This window comes from Vanellus vanellus (assembly GCF_965231255.1).
Source record: "Vanellus vanellus genome assembly, chromosome: 5".
Taxonomy (NCBI): domain Eukaryota; kingdom Metazoa; phylum Chordata; class Aves; order Charadriiformes; family Charadriidae; genus Vanellus; species Vanellus vanellus.
In genome coordinates, this window is record NC_138910.1 from 66,095,073 (window position 1) to 66,110,898 (window position 15,826).

The 15,826-nt window shown below is 43.6% G+C and overlaps 1 protein-coding gene across 1 annotated transcript; it reads right to left on the minus strand.

Annotated features, from left to right (window-relative positions):
* Positions 1-2,147: 2,147 nt before the first annotated feature.
* SAMD13 (sterile alpha motif domain containing 13) lies at positions 2,148-14,377 on the minus strand (the record flags this gene model as incomplete). The annotated part of the gene is made up of 4 exons (XM_082484110.1): positions 2,148-2,291; positions 6,515-6,626; positions 10,660-10,744; positions 14,356-14,377. The coding sequence occupies 4 exons, from the start codon at positions 14,375-14,377 to the stop codon at positions 2,148-2,150; spliced, it is 363 nt and encodes a 120-aa protein (XP_082340236.1).
* Between the last annotated feature and the right edge of the window lie 1,449 nt (positions 14,378-15,826).

A 15,826-nucleotide genomic window follows, 5' to 3' on the forward strand; every position in this document is an offset into this window, starting at 1 on the left:
ATGTATAATTTTTCAATTGCAGCCTGTAATTAGCCTGATACAGACCGCTCCAGAAAACTCCCCAAGGCAGCAACAATGCTCTTTATTTGAATCTAGTCTTCCAGATGATCCCTGCCCCCAGTAGGTATCTCTGGACACTACCAAGCTATAAATAAAATCATAAGCAGAATTCAGACTGTGACTTACAAACCTACTGCTAACAGACTGATACCTGAAGTGACCACAGTACAAGGCACAGAAAGAGAAATGGTAAATACATCCTTGTCTCCTATTATGCATCTCAAATTCCAAACAAGTACGTTGCACAACAAAAACGTTAGAAAGTACAGAAGAAAGCATGCTGCTGTATATAGTTTATGTATTATACCATATGCCATGAGCTTCACCTACAGCACAGCTAATAACGTGGCTTTATCCCATCTCAAATCTCAACACCGGAAACCATCACCAACTCTCCTAGCACTGCAGCATCAACAGCCACCTCGCATTTGGCCAAGTCAGAAGTGAAGACAGGACCACCACCTAGGCAGGACATTACAGGAGCTTCTCCTTCCTCTCCCTGAATCCAGTCCCCACTTGGCAGAAAACACCACTCTCTCTTACCTTCTCCCTTCTCAGCTGTAATCCCTCACCATTTCCTCCCACACCATTTCCACTTTCAATACACTCTCCTGCTTGTTTCCTATTTCCCCAGTTCCTTTGCTCAGCCTCACTGATGCAACCCCACATCCCAATTTCAGAGGTCATCACAAAGCTCTCTGGGCCAGAGAAGATGGTGAGCCCACACAGTGCTTAGCACCATCTGTGGGCTGCCTCCCAGGCCTTCTGGGGTAAATCACCCCGCTGTACCAGTACCAGCACAGCCCCTCTGCACCACTGACAGCTCTAGAAAGAGATAAGAGAAGTACAGATGTTACTGGTGAACTGGGACCAGGGCTGCTTCTTCAGCAGTATATAACACTAGATAAGAAAGAGCAAAAATAATGCAATCTTTAAATATCTTGGTAGGTGGTGTTAAAAGTAATCACAAGAACATAGAATATTAAGTAGATTTTGGTACCTTTTTAATGGGAAAATGGAGAAAAACAGGAGCTCCAATACACCACAACAAAGAAACAAAGTAAAATATCTGTAAAGTAAACTGAATCCAAACATAAACAATGCTTTATTGGGATATAGCAAGCAACCTATCAAATAGGGAACTGGTACAAACAGATTGAACAAGACTCTCTTTTAACAGAGATGTATGGTGACAAGACAGCTTCTTTCAGTTTTTAAAACAACTATTCAAACCGTTAAGTAAAGCATTAAAAAAAAAATAATCAACCATTACAACACCAATGACAGACAATATTAAAAATGTGCAGAATTTTACTCTTTTTACAAATTTCTGCATAATGTTAGAAAACAAGTTATAAATTAAGAAAGGAATAAAATGAAGTAATTTTTTGTTTTGCAAAGCAACACAAACTTTTAAAAAACAACTATACTTTATACAGAACTGCTATTAAAAACAGGTGAAAACAAGCTGAAAATTTAAAGTACAGCAAAAAATACACAACCCAGTTTAACCTGTGAGCAACGCCTTCTGCTATCGAAGGGGTTATGTGAGTTGTAGCTTTAAACATTGCAGCATACCATGAGTAAACCTTAATAAGGTCAAAATAGGACCCTCTGCAAAAAAGGGTGAGTTGGCAAGCATCAGTCCCATCCTAAAATTTTAAGTAGTAATAATTGTAGTAGGTCTTTAGTGTAAACCAAAACCTACTTTAATGGGGGGGGGGGGGGGGGGGGATGGAGGTGGTGGTGGTGGGGTGTTGGTATTTTAATTCATGAAATCAAGAACACGTCTGGCTCAAAAATGAGAATGACATACCTCCCTTTTGTTCTGGATACAGTGATGTAGCTATCTCAACATGATCACTGACACTTCCTAAAAGACAAAATCATTATGTACTATGTAAAAAATACACACTACCTCTCTCAGTTCAGACTCAGTATATTGCCAACTCTATCCAATAGGATATATATTGTAATTTGGTTTATATTCTTAATAGATATATTCTCTCTTTACAAAGTTCCATCACATGAAACCAAATTGCTTATTTATTGTTTGAGGCACAACATGACCCCAATTAGACAATTCGCTATAAAGAGTTGTTCTTTAGATGTTGTGTCTGTAGAGGTTTTACGTGATATTCATAGATTTTCAGCGCAGGCCCCAGTTTTAATGAAAGTCCAGTCAGTACATCATTCCTTGTCATCAACAGTAATGATTTGCCATCAATTTCCTATAAGAAGAATTAAAGAGTTCATAAAGACAAATGTACAAATCTAACAGATGAGAACAACAAACGGAAGACTACTACAGAGGATCAATGAGAAAATAAATAGTAGCCTTTATTTTCCTGAAACTATGTTTGTAGCTGCTAAATTCTGCTGTCTGCTTTTCAAGCTCTCACCTGTGCTAAGGCACAAATACTCTTTAGTCAAGCACAAAACCCAAATGAGCCTAATTTCAAAATTCTCTCCTTGTAAATCTTTTCCAAATTAATAGGTACATGTGCAGATGGCCTAATTATCACCTATTAAGGGAAGCATAGTCTTAAGAAGGCGGCTTATGAAGTGCATTTCAGAAGAATTGCAATTGACAGCAATATGCAAGTTTGGACTAGTCAGTATCTGCTAACAACTTCAGTTGCCTTCTTTAAAAGGCCAATCTTCCCATGTGTCCTGTAGGAGAAAACAAAAAAAACAAACAAACAAAGACTCCTGCAATCATAAATTTTAGAAGGGCCTAACTGTGGAGCTCAACACTGAGGGAACTTCTCTTCCTCCACTTACAACAGAAGAGGCTAAGAGCAGCAACTTCCCAGCTTAGGTCTCAAAACCCCCTACTGTTCTTGCTTAAAATTCCCACTCTTAAATCACAGATATGTTGGGTTTGGTTTTTTTTTTTCCTCTCAAACCTTGGCTTTCTGACCTATTTAGATTAGAAATCCTGTAGGTTTGGGGTTTTTTTTTCCACCTCAAAACCTTGTTGTATGTTTGAAAATTACCTGTACATGATTTTTTTAAAGGTCAAAATGGAAGAGAAAGAATCCACATCTCTAAACTCCCATCTCCTTTTTAGACATGGAACCATCCTTTTCTTTACAGATTCCTACAGTTCAATCACGCTGCACTACCCAGGAAACAGGAGCTACAGCCACACAACAATGTATTGACCAGTGCCTCACAACACAGTCAGACCTCCCAAGGTCATCATAGCCCAAAGAAATATATAGCCTTATGGCATTCTCCTGCACTGGACTTCACTCTGCTGTTGCGTTCCTTTTTGCTTTTAATAAAAAAAAAAAAAAAAAACAACAAAACCCAAAAAATACCAAAACACTATTAAATGTTGAATTTGTTATCAATAGCCAACAAGCAGTTCAAATGCTTGCATATATTGTTGTTGTCCATAATAATATATTGCCAAAATTTTTTAGAAATGAGTGATTACGTATTCCGAATTCAAGGTTTTTTTATGTCTGTGTGTGTATTGTAAGCTTTACATCTTCCACTTCTTTTTAGTTTTCCACTTAGACCTCCTTCTGTAGATTTGTCATAGTCATTCCATTTTTTGGTACCAGGTAAGGTTTTGTATGCTTTAGTGACTTCTCTGAATTTCTTCTCTGCTACTTCTTTATTTTTAATGTCATCTCCAGTGGCACCCCTCTGCACAACTAGAGCTAACAGTAATTCCCTACTGTGCCAGGATAATCTCAGCAGCAGTAGCATATTGTCTTTAGTAAATAACCAGGGGACCAGTTAAGCTTCAAGTCCTCCCAGTGCTCTTTCTGCTCTTTCTCCAAGTGACAGAGAACTGCAAGGTTTTACAGTACAGCTAACATGAAAGCATGGCAGCAGCATGCTCACATGCTCCACCATGCCATGGCTCCGCTAGAAAGCAGCAGTGGACACAAGCTAGCATCAAACCCCAGTTTCCCTTCTGGTAAGGCATTGCAGTGAGGCCAGCAAACTACCATTGGGTTACTTGGGCTTACCTGGCTACCGCAATACTAATGGTTAAGAAGTCACAAGGGCAATAATGAAGGTCAGGCATAGCGCTAGCATGTCTCAAGGCATGTCAAACAGCTTCTGTCTTTGATTGAGCCACAGTTCCCTGTGCTCCCAGAGAAAGCTCAGCCACTTACTGGCAGGCAGCAGTTCTTTCAAGGTGTTCACACCCTCATCCTGCATCCAGTCTGCCTCTCTCTTTAGTTATCCTGTGCCCCCAACTTCTTGTCTGATTTGCTTGCTGATGTTATGTTTACTTGTTATTAGGCAACATCTTTCAGTTAAATGTTTTCATCAATGAGCTCTTTTGACTTGCTGACATCAATGGAACTCCAAGAAGGCATAACGTATAATCATCATACAATCATCACTTCTTACCAGCACTTACAATACAGTATTAAAAAAACATTCTGCAGTCCTTCAAATATCTTCTCATTTCCCTTAAAATGTTGTAAGAAAAATTCAGGTCTTAAAAATTCTTTGAGTCACTTGCTTTGGGTGAGTTCAGATGTATTCAGATTTATCAAAAGAAAGTGTGAACTCAGTTACTGCTGTGTAAAAGCTGAATGTAATAATAGATCTCATGATTATATTCTGGGCTATGGATGTTTTGTAAGGAAACCATTGTGCTACCCCTACTGAAGCAGAGCTCCTGCTCCTAGGGCTGTTCCTGGTGCATACAGGGAACAGGCTGGCAGCACTGGCATGGAAAACCAAGCACTTGCTGCTCCTCGCGCTGTTAAGAGAATAGAGGGGAAAGGAAGTGGAAATGACTTCTGCTGTGAGTGTCTGTCCTGCATCTCCTGTATGCATCCTGGTGGCAGCTGTCAGCCTCTCTCCCCAAGGCTTTGGCATGAGGTGAAGTTGGCAGTGGAATCACAGCCACATTTCTGCCCATGGCTATCCTAGCAGACCCCTGGCAACACAATGCTAAAAAGCAGCTTACTTCAGCTACCCTCTGAAGCCACTTGCCCTTGCTGCAGAATACCAATAAAACCTTTACACTCTACTTCTATGCTGCTTTCCATCACGCTGTTGCAAATTGCTTTGCCAAAACTCATGAGTTAGCCTCACCTTACTGCTGCAAGATCAGTAGTAATTACTGCAGTATTACTGACAAGCCAGCTGAGGTGCAGAGAGGTTAAGATATTTGATGAAAGTCACAGGTATCTGTCAGTATAAGGAAAAAAACCCAGAGGCTGCAATTACTTTGTCTGTGTTTTTTTAAGCCACATTTCCAAGGCTGTTGAGGAGACTTGGATGCTGGTATTAAGGAATGGATACACTTAAACAATTTTTTTGCTTGTTTACCCATCTTCAATTTCTGAAAAATTAGTAGCAGCTGCAGAAAGAGCCTCTCTCTGCACCCTGCCAGAGAATTACCCAACACCAGGCTTTTTATCCCCAAGAACAAAGAGCTAAATTTAGATACTCTTGTTATGCTCATCAATTACAATCAGAAGGGATTTCACTGTCCAGGTGCTGAAAGTCAGCAGGATTAACTTGACCAACGGTAACATTATTTCACATTAGATGTATGGTTTACCTGCAAAGCTGCCAATAACTTGCACTAGCTCAGTGCCTTGGAAGGTCAAGCCATCTATTTTGACAACTAAATGCAAGTGTTGGTAACTAATTTCCTGGCAGTCACACGCAAACCTATAGACTTATCAGGGAAGATGCTGAACTGACAATCTGGAGATTTAAGTTCCTTCTCTATGGAACAGGTGGACTGTAGGCCAAGTAAGCCAACTTCCTAACTTGCCCTACTAATACACCTGACCAGTGTGCTGACAGGCAAGTTACAAGGGGCCACACACCTGTTAAGCTCTTGCTGATCAATCTACCAAAAGAAGTCATCTATTAGCATCAGCAGTCAAAAGGTCCAGAAACGAAGACTCAACCTCTTTCTCAGACTGAGTCCTACAAACATGCTCCTTCCCTGCCTAAGAAGATTCTTCCCCTTTATTGCCAACTTGTCCTTTTCCTGTTCACTTGCACTGCCAAGTTCAATGCAACACAGCAGTCCCTTTTTCACCCTAGGTCTTCAAAAGCAACTTGCTGCTTAGGAACCCCGGATTTTATAAATACTCATTAGTGTATTTGCACAATACACTAAGGAAGAAGAAAACTACCATTCACATTTTAAATAACAAGACAGTGAAACTAAGTGGGCTGTATAGGTAGACTGAGTCCAAGCCAGAAAATTTGTTTAGATTCCTCATCTTTCAGATGAGTGTTTTAAACAAACTCCAACCTACTATCCACACCTTACAGAACAGTATTATTACCAAAGGTCATAGCACCATTAATTTCACCCAATAACAGACTCAAGTCCCCCCATTAATATGGGATTTTCACTCTCATTTAACAGTATATAACCAGGCCCATGGCAAAAATGTGCAATGTGAGAAACTGGTGGCAGTCAAAAGGTGTTTCCTAACAGATTTACCTGTTCTTGAAAAGCATTGGCTTGTTCTTCAAATCCAGCTGTTCTGAAATAATTCACAACATCGATAACAGCCCAGTCAGCAGGATCCGGAGGTCTCCCGTTCTCTACTGAACTGCAAAGTGCAAATCCAGACAAGTAATCACTAAATGTGTGCAGAGTCTGCTGCTTCTTTGTGCACATCCCATGTACACCCCCTCCTTCCTTGTTCCACCAGGAAAAGTATCCTTTGACACACACACCCCTGCCCCGATACAGAACAGTCACTTCTGTTCTGTTCCATTTCAAAGACCTGATGCTGGGGACAACTGAGGTACTTCACCCTTCAGAAAAAAAGAAAGTATATGAAGCTTCACATCACCCAAAGGTAATCAGTCAGGATCTTTTCCTGCAAGTGTGCTGCCTTTGCAGTTGGAGAACAAAGACTACCATTACTGAGGGACCAAATCCCTGTCTTTCAAGTTTTCAGCTACCAAGTGCTTATAAAGAATTGCAGTATGTGGATTACTTTTTTCCCAAAAGAGACTGTGCTTCCTTGTAATACGGGTAGAAACTACTGGAAACTATCTTTACCTTATAAAACAAACAAAAAAAAATAGGCCCCAATGATTGTACTAATTGCTCAATATAGAAAATGTCCCCAAATTGGTTTTGGACTCATCTTTGGACACATCTATGGACTTTTAAAATAGCTATGAATCTGAGAAAACATCTGTTAAACACAATCGGTCTGAATTCCTTCTGTGATTGACCTCAGGCAATTGCTTTCAACAGTAGCAAAAATAATCAGTCAGTCATATTACTTTCCTTATCCTGTATTTCTTATCCTCAACATGCCATCATCCTATCTCAGATTACCAAGAATTTGCAGATGCACAAAGGTTAAACAGACATACAGTGAGCTTGATTGCCTTTCCTATAGCAATTTAGGAGGATGAATAGCAAGAAGTCAAAAGAGAACTTCTTTAACATGTTTCTCCAACTAGAAGTCCCAAAGTTCATGCCATACATTTTCCACTTTTCCACATGCTTAACCATAATGCTAATGAAGAAATATCGAAAATGTACAGATCAGGCCAGATGTCAGAATCCTGAAGCTTAGAGGCAGGACTTTGATTTTCAACAGCACAAGCTAGAAAAGAAACACAGATTATACTCTCCTGACAGCATTTTTGTTCTGTCCTTGAAGTTTTTCTTTTCCAACCGTCACCACCCCTGTCTTGCCTAGACTTGTATATCTTTCAGCAAAATAACTGAGTGAATCAAGGGCCAACCATTTTTCCAACCAGCCATGAAGAGAAGCAAACAGAATCACCTACAGTGCCTCCTATCACTGTTTCTACAACATCCCAATTTCTACAACTAGCTGAGCTCTGGGAAGGAGGACTCGTGAACACAATGATTTTTGCTTCTCCCCTAACTCTTGGAACATACCTCTCAACATGGCAACAAAATTCTGGCCCTAGAGACTCACAGTGTAGCTTCAATATCACACTGTATGCTGCACTGGACCTTCTAAAAGCAGCTTCTTTCACTTACCACATGGTATATACATATATATCAGAGCAATGAGCAAAGAGCCAGAGCTTCTTACTTTTGCTCATCAAGTAACGACTTACTTCATGAATCGCTTCACTGATTGTGATTACATAGAAAGGCAACACTCAGCAAAACTGAAAATGAGACTATCTGGACTTATCAGAGCTGCCTTTTTTTTTTTTTTTTTAAAATCAAAGAATGCCTCTGGTGTTGTGCACATTCTTATGCTTAAGAAATAAAATGTAAAAAGCACCACACAAAACCTACACATATTTGTAAAAGCAGCATTTGAAGAATTATATTTGTATCTTTGCATTTTCCATAAGACATAGACTGTCACTTTCAATGACCCATCTTCTACTTAAAATTAAACAAAAAAACCCCAACAACTCAGTATTTAAAAAACCCCAACATAATAAATCCTAAAATATAGAATTTAATCCTTCCTAAATAGCGATTAAAATATTCAATCTGTAAAAATACCTCCTAACTCTATTTTGTTTACTTCCCAAAACACTTTAATTTCAAGCTAAATACAGTCCCAAGCCCTCTTTCCATCAATTTTGTTTTTCAGCCCAGGTGCATTAGTTCTTCATGTAGCTGTTCTTTTACCACTAGGGAACTAACAGCTTGGTCTAGCCCCATCCCAGGCTCAACTGCAATGACTTCAGGGACTCTACCTTGGTCATTAACTAATCACAGGAAATAATTGCAAGTTCCTGCCTCAAGGAACAGCATCATGCTGGACCTCAAGTGGAGCCAATTTCCACAGCTACAGCTGCAGAAGACTGAAAGACATGGCAGACTGTTGGAGGCTGGCTGGATTTTAACCCATCTACTCACACAGATGCTCATTTGGCTTCTAGACTTTTAACAGTCTCCTCCTTGCCCTGCTGTTGCACATGGCTCTATTCTTTAGACAAGCGAATATACAACAGCCACGGCTTAGCCATACATCAGTTTATGCCAGACATCCTGGATGCTGTAAAGTCTTAAGAGGACTGGCATTTTAGGCTTTGCAAGGAGATACTAGATGCACTAATAACGAACAAAGATTAGGCTTGTCTGCTTTTCACCACTGTCCCTGTGCCTTTATTGCCATCATGTGGCAGAAGCAGCAAGGCCTGAAGGATGTGAACAAACAGATTTTATCCAAGCTATTTATAACCACTTAAAGAAAGTGCCAAATAGTTCCTTTGCAGATATGCGCACATATATACCATATACATTCCTTTAGAAACCACAGCTCCTGATAAGTTTAATTACAATCCCCATCAGTTTTATAAAGCCACCTTCACAATTAGTAGTTGAGCCTTTATCACCGAAGCCTCGGGGGAAAATGATTAAATGTAAACTGTCCTTGCTTTGACTGCCTCCCTTCTCCTCCCACCACACAGTCCTCATTGTAGAAGCAAGACGGCCAACTGAGGGTGGCTGTGTATAGGACATAATCTTTTCATAGTCACTGAATAGGAAAATGCATTTTATGTTGGTGTGGTGAAACCAACATCTCAAGTCAAGGGGCAGCATGCTGATTTTAACGGCTGACATCAGATCTTTTGATGCTGTGTCATTATCAGGTGTTTTATCAGCATCCTGAAGTGACAATTATTATTATTTATATTACTCTAGCGCCTGGGAGCCTAAGCATTGTCAAGTTTCCTTGGAAGTTTTGCAGAAGTGTTGTAATTTGAGAGGACAGACTATGAATCCTCTCTAGTACCACCTTTCTTTGTGTTTGGGTGTTTGTTGGGGTTTTTTTTTGTTTGTTTTTTTAATATATCTATCTATGTATATATCTATCTCAGCATGGCTTCTATAACCCTAAAGCAGCATGACCAATTTTTTCCACACAGAACTCCACTTCTCAGATCATAACTTCATTCAGAATTGCAAGTCCTAATCTAAGAATTGCTGACCTTTGAGGATACGGAAATGCCTCCAAAACAGTTCCTTTGCCTTAGCCTGCAGTCTACCACACTAAAGAAAATTGTGAAAAAGCAGTGCACACCATGTCTCTGTCTTATTCCCACCCTAGGTCTGAAGTAAAAACCCAGCAGTTTAGGGCTTCTCCAGCAAACAGCTTAAAATGTCTGTTCCAGAAGAGCAGTGACACCAAAGACAGATGCTGCTGCTGCTACTACTGCTCAGATCTAAGTGGCTGGGCAGTCAGCAGGGAAGGGTGCATGTCTCTCTGAATGAGACAGAGAGGAAACTTCCACACAGGATGCTTCCCTGCATCAGGGACCGGTTCTGCAAAAGCCACTACCAGACAGATGAGCAGAGGTAGAATATTGGTCACAGTGCTACCACTTGCTTTAGTGTCTGATTGAGAGGAGAAATTTATGGAGAAAGGTATACCCCTAACTTAAATTACTAGCTTTTACAACTCTCCATTGCTATACATTCCTCCCACATACCATTTTTAATTGATTCACTGCCCAAGACTCGTCTGTTTTGAAGCTGAAACACAATAAAAGTAATTGAGAACAGGGAAGGTTTGAAATTAGCAGAGATGGAGGTGCCCACCATTGCCAACCACACTAAGTCAAAGGAAAACTACAATCCACGTGCTGTTTATGTAAACTGAACACTATGGATTCACTTACTTGTTGACATCCAGAGAGCCATTTTCCTTGTTTTCCATGTCAATAGTTAGCATGGGGAGGATAGAGGTTTCTTTTACTTCAGCAACTGATCAATAGGGGGAAAAAAGCTGTGTTTAATTATTGGTAGTATGATAAAGGCAACATAATGTAACAGAAACAAGCATTCTACAGGGACACAACCATGTTTCCACCTGAGAGCAAAGGTGCTGTCAAACACCACTTGCCTCAGAAGCCTGGCAAAGCTGATAATAGCTAATGAACTAGGAAAACTTGACCTGTGCTTCAAACACAAGAAATATTTCATGCCTGAAAATAAAGGAAGGTAATGTTACATTTGATCTTTCTGAAACTAATTAAATTTTGATCAAACTATATATTAATACACATAGAGATTGACCTGCAATACATAGCTAGATATCAAGAGAGCTTATTATGCCTTCAGTCATCCTGCTATACAGAGGATCCAAACAGACATACGATCTTATCCCTAGCAAGGTTTTGAAATCCATAGCCTTGTTTTACAAATGGGAAATCTGGGACACATATGAGCACAAACTGAGTTATACCCATCTCATACACGATTAGTAAACACAGTTACTAATTCAGTGCCAAACTCCTGAGGCCTATATCTGTATCTTATCCATAAGACCAACTTTCCCGCACTAGCACTATAGCTGCTTCTATAGGTATGCTACACTGAACTCTGAAAAGGAAAGGAGCACACGAAGGACACAGGAGAAAATCCAGTTTGTTTCCCTCCTTGCAGCATGCTGAAGTACTTTCACCACACAGATTCTTCCACCACTCCACAGAACATGCAGAAATGACCTGAGCCTTTTTTTCTGTTCTCAAGTAAGCCATTTCTATTTCAGAAAGCACCAAAGAACTGACCCAGGACTCAGGATGTTCTTGCTGTAGCATTAATGGATGCCAGGAAAATGTCACAGGGCTCCAGGAAGTACATAATAGGGAAATCACACTCTTCAGGTAAAACTTTGCAAAAATAGAGGCTAGCAATTAATAATGCTGTTAAGGAAAAAAAAAGCGCCTTTATCATACAGCTACCAGCATGTAAAGCACCAAGAAAACAGCAACGAACTAATCAAAAAGATGCTTCTTCCTACACCGGTGACCAAACAACTCAACGCATTCCCTCAAATCACTTCTTGGTTCACCTGAGGTGACATCAAAACGACAACCGCACCAGCCTATCTGGGGAAGGTCCCCTCGCCCCGGCCGCGCCGGACCCAGCAGCCAGCCCGGGCTCGGGGCACGGCACCTCCCGCGGAGCCCACGGCCCCGTGCAGCCACCCGGGCGTCGGGTCGGGGGAGGGGGGGGTGGCTCCCGGGGCGCCCCTTTTCCCCCGCGGCGAGCGAGAAGACGGCTCCGCCGGGACTGTGTGACAAGCGTTCACCATTTTACAAGCATCTCCGAAACCGTTCGCCAGGCAGCACTGCACCACATTGTCTTTTTTTTTTTTTTTTTGGGGGGGGTGGGGGGGGTGGAGGGGAGGAGGAGGAGAAGTAAGACAGAAAAACCTACCTACGAGCAACTAAACCAAAGCATTGCTACAGGCTGCTCCGGAGCGGCGGAGCCCCCCGGCTCCTGCCCCCCCCTACCCCCGCCCTTCCCCCCTCCCCCCCCCCCCCCCGCCGGCAGCGGGGTGCTCGGAGGCGGCTCAGTTTGACACCGGGCAGCAGCCCCGCCTGGCTCCCGGCCCGCCTGACGCGGCCGCCACACACCAACCGCCGCCCGCGTCATGGCGGACGTTTTAAAGGCGCAGCGCTGCGCCGCCCGCCCCGTCAGGGGGCCTGGGGCGCCGCGGGGTCCCCCCGCCTGCCGCCCCGCAGCAGCCACTCCTTCCTCGCAACTACCCCCTCCCCCCCCCCCCCCCCCCCGGCCCCGCACCGCGGAGGCTGCGGAGGGCGCCCCGGGAAGTGTGTGGGGCTGAGGGGTGGGAAGGGGGAGCAGGGAACCGACGCCTCCGGGGAGCGGCTTCCCTCCGGCAGCGCTTACCTGCGGGGGAGCGGCGGGCAGGGCGGCGGCAGCGGCGGTGCCGGAGAGGAGAGCTCCATGCCAGATTCGTGACCTGAGTTTCTTGGGACCTCCTCGTAAAGATTCCCACCCCTCCTGCCGAACGGGGTGTCTGTAGTCACGGTAAGAGCGGGGAGGGGAAGGGGAAAAATCCGCAGCTATTTTTTGAAGGATGCCCGAGGAAGTTCTACACAAGGGTGGGAAATGGGAACAGACAGATCTCGGAAAAATTGATACAGTTACATAAAATTCATTTACTAGAATGCTTTCGTCAACTTGCAGGTGAATAGCGGGCACCTGGCTTTCTCTGGAACCGGCTCGGGGTGCCGGGAAAGCGGGGTGACTAAGGACACCACTGCCATGCCACCATCACCCTGCCACCACCACCGGGACCCACGGAAGAGAGGAGATGGAGACAGCGATTTCCGGGGACAGCTACATCTCTTACGCGTGTAACACCATGCCTTAGTTAACAAGGACACCCACAGGACTTGCTGTACAGTTAGGTACGACTCAGTGCCCACGAGTGACTAAGTCTGACAATAAAATGTCACCCGCAGAGATTAATACAAATGTTGGCAAGTTTCTCCAGCATTTGCACATTTTTTTTCCCTTTATTACACTAATTTTTATTTTTTTTCTTCCCAATTTCCCTTGATTCAGGATGTTTTCTAATGGCATAGAGGTGTTACACGGATGATACGCTGTCAGCACGCAGGAAATTGAGCAAGCAATTCCAACCAGCCAACGTACCCTGCCTTCCCCACATAGGGGCTTCGCAGGCTGCCCCTCAGCCCCAGGGCTGCGGCCCAACCACAACTCAGGTGCTGTGACCTTTTGACCATCCATAACAGTCGGGGTTAGTACACATTTGTGGGATGTTTTACTCGCAGGATTTCCCTCTGAGTGAAACCACTCAAATTATACCCTCGCTGCGAGGCAAGGGGGACATTACAAGCTACCTGGGGATTCGTACGGAACCGGCTGGTGACTTCAGCCTGATTTCTGCAGAGCAAGTCACAGCTCTGTGACACGATGCCCCAGCCAGCACTGATAGAGCCCGCTGGCCAGCACAGCAGGCGCACGGGGCTGTCCCCGGCACCCACATCTCTCTCTCTCCCAGAAGCAGCTTACTGCATCCTGGCTGTGCTTGTGAACAGAATGCCACCTAACTGCTAACCAAACACAGTTACAAGCACTAAAAATCACAGGAAATGCGCGCTTTTGTTTAGAGGACTGCAGATGTGACTTCCCCAACCATTTCATTTTGCCTGACTTGCCTGCCGCCAAATAAGTAACCAAAGCTCACAAAAACTATGCAAACAGTGGGACTCGAGTATTGATAGGAGCATTGAGAACAGACAGCAGTGGGAGTCCTCACTGCTTTAGATTTAAAATAAATGCAGATAAACACATTAAATAGAGTATTAAACATACTGCACCCTAAAGAAAACCCTTCTTTACTTCACATTCCAAAGCGTACTGTGAAATGTGGCATATTTGTGTTGGACAAGTAAGCCGCGCAAGGCAATTCTTTTTTGTCTCTCAAGAAATAAGCATTCTAAATGAGGCCATAATGAGTTTTGTGCATCAGCTGGTTTCTAACTTTGGTAATGAACTGACATTTGAGGATAAAAGTACAAACCAGCTATTTTACTCACACTCTCTCCTTCCTTCCATCATGTTCTTCAATTAATCCTTAGAGTATTTGAAGTGAGGCTCATGCAGTCCTTGTGTTCCATCTAAAAGACCTTGAACAGCAGAGAGAGGAATTTTAAGAAAACAGGCTATGGAAATATTCAATGTGGAATACGATCTGTGGTTTGTATTTTCATTCATTGGGGTAAGGTAATTTAATTAAAATGAGATTATGTCTGGAGGGAGACCGAGCAGGAAAGTGAATTAGACTTTTGTTTGACTATTTGCATCCCACTTCTGGAAAAAAAAACCCAAACATTTCCAGGCCATGTAGGGAACAAAGCAAGACCAGGGCTGGTAGGTCCAGGTTAAGGGGTCAACGCAGTGTGTTTCTGAACTTCTGCTGTTACACAGGGAGAGACACGCAGAAGTCAGTGTAGATATCAGACACCAATTGACCCTGTTTTCTGTGTATTGGAAAATGCCAGTTTTCTACTGAAAAGCTTTTTTTGTTTGTTTTTGGTCCCTGGAAGCGACAGCAGTACACGAAGACAAAAATGCATCACACATGTGGCAAATGGGAGCGTAGCAGCCCGTTTGCTGTGCAGTGGGTGCCGAATTTCAGCTCCTCCAGAGCAAAACCAAGCCCTTTAAACCTTTTTTGTTCCACTGTCCTGAGTAAAAACATGGTTATGCATGTTCATAGGGAAAGTTAATTGAGGAAACAACGAAGGGCTAGGAAAGCTCCTCCACGTAAACAAGTCTTACGGAGAGTAGAACGGATTATACCCGCGTATGAAATACAAATGTCTTTGTCAACAACGACTTGAAGGTGTTAGAGTTACCCGGGGCACAAAGGAGAGCGCTGGGTGCTGTCACAGGGGGCTGTGGAGCGCCGTCCGCCTGTTAGACGCCCCGGGCGCGAGGCGGCGGTAACGGCCGGCGGGGCTGCTTTCCCGCCCTGCCCCGCCTCGCCAATCGCCGCCGGACTGGCCGCCGCGGGGCCTGCTGGGAACTGAAGTCCCTCAGGCCGCCCCTCCGGTCTCAGGGGGCCCGGCGGCGGAGGGGGTGGGATGCGGCTCTCGAAGCAGTTGGGTGCCGTTGATTAACCGAAGGACAGCGTGGAACAAACGCTGGAAGGTGCCACGCTTTTCCCTCTGGGTGTTCAGGGAGACGTTTCGGAGCTGGCACTGGTCATTCCGTGGTTCCTGGCGGCCAGGTTGGAAATACTGCTTACCGTGAGGAAGAAAGTAAATCAGAGATAGCCAAAATGCTGAGAGATTTCATCCAAACGTGATTAGCGGACAAAAATCATCAGCTCCTCTTAACGTGCAGCACTGGGCCAGGGGAAATGAGCAGGGGGCACAGGCCATTTTTACGTAATTCTTGTCATAGATGTGGCAGTGACACAGGTTAAAGATGACTGTTTGCCACCCAAACTGAATTAATTCATAGCTATTTCCAGTCTACTAATAACAGTAGCATAAAAAGCCC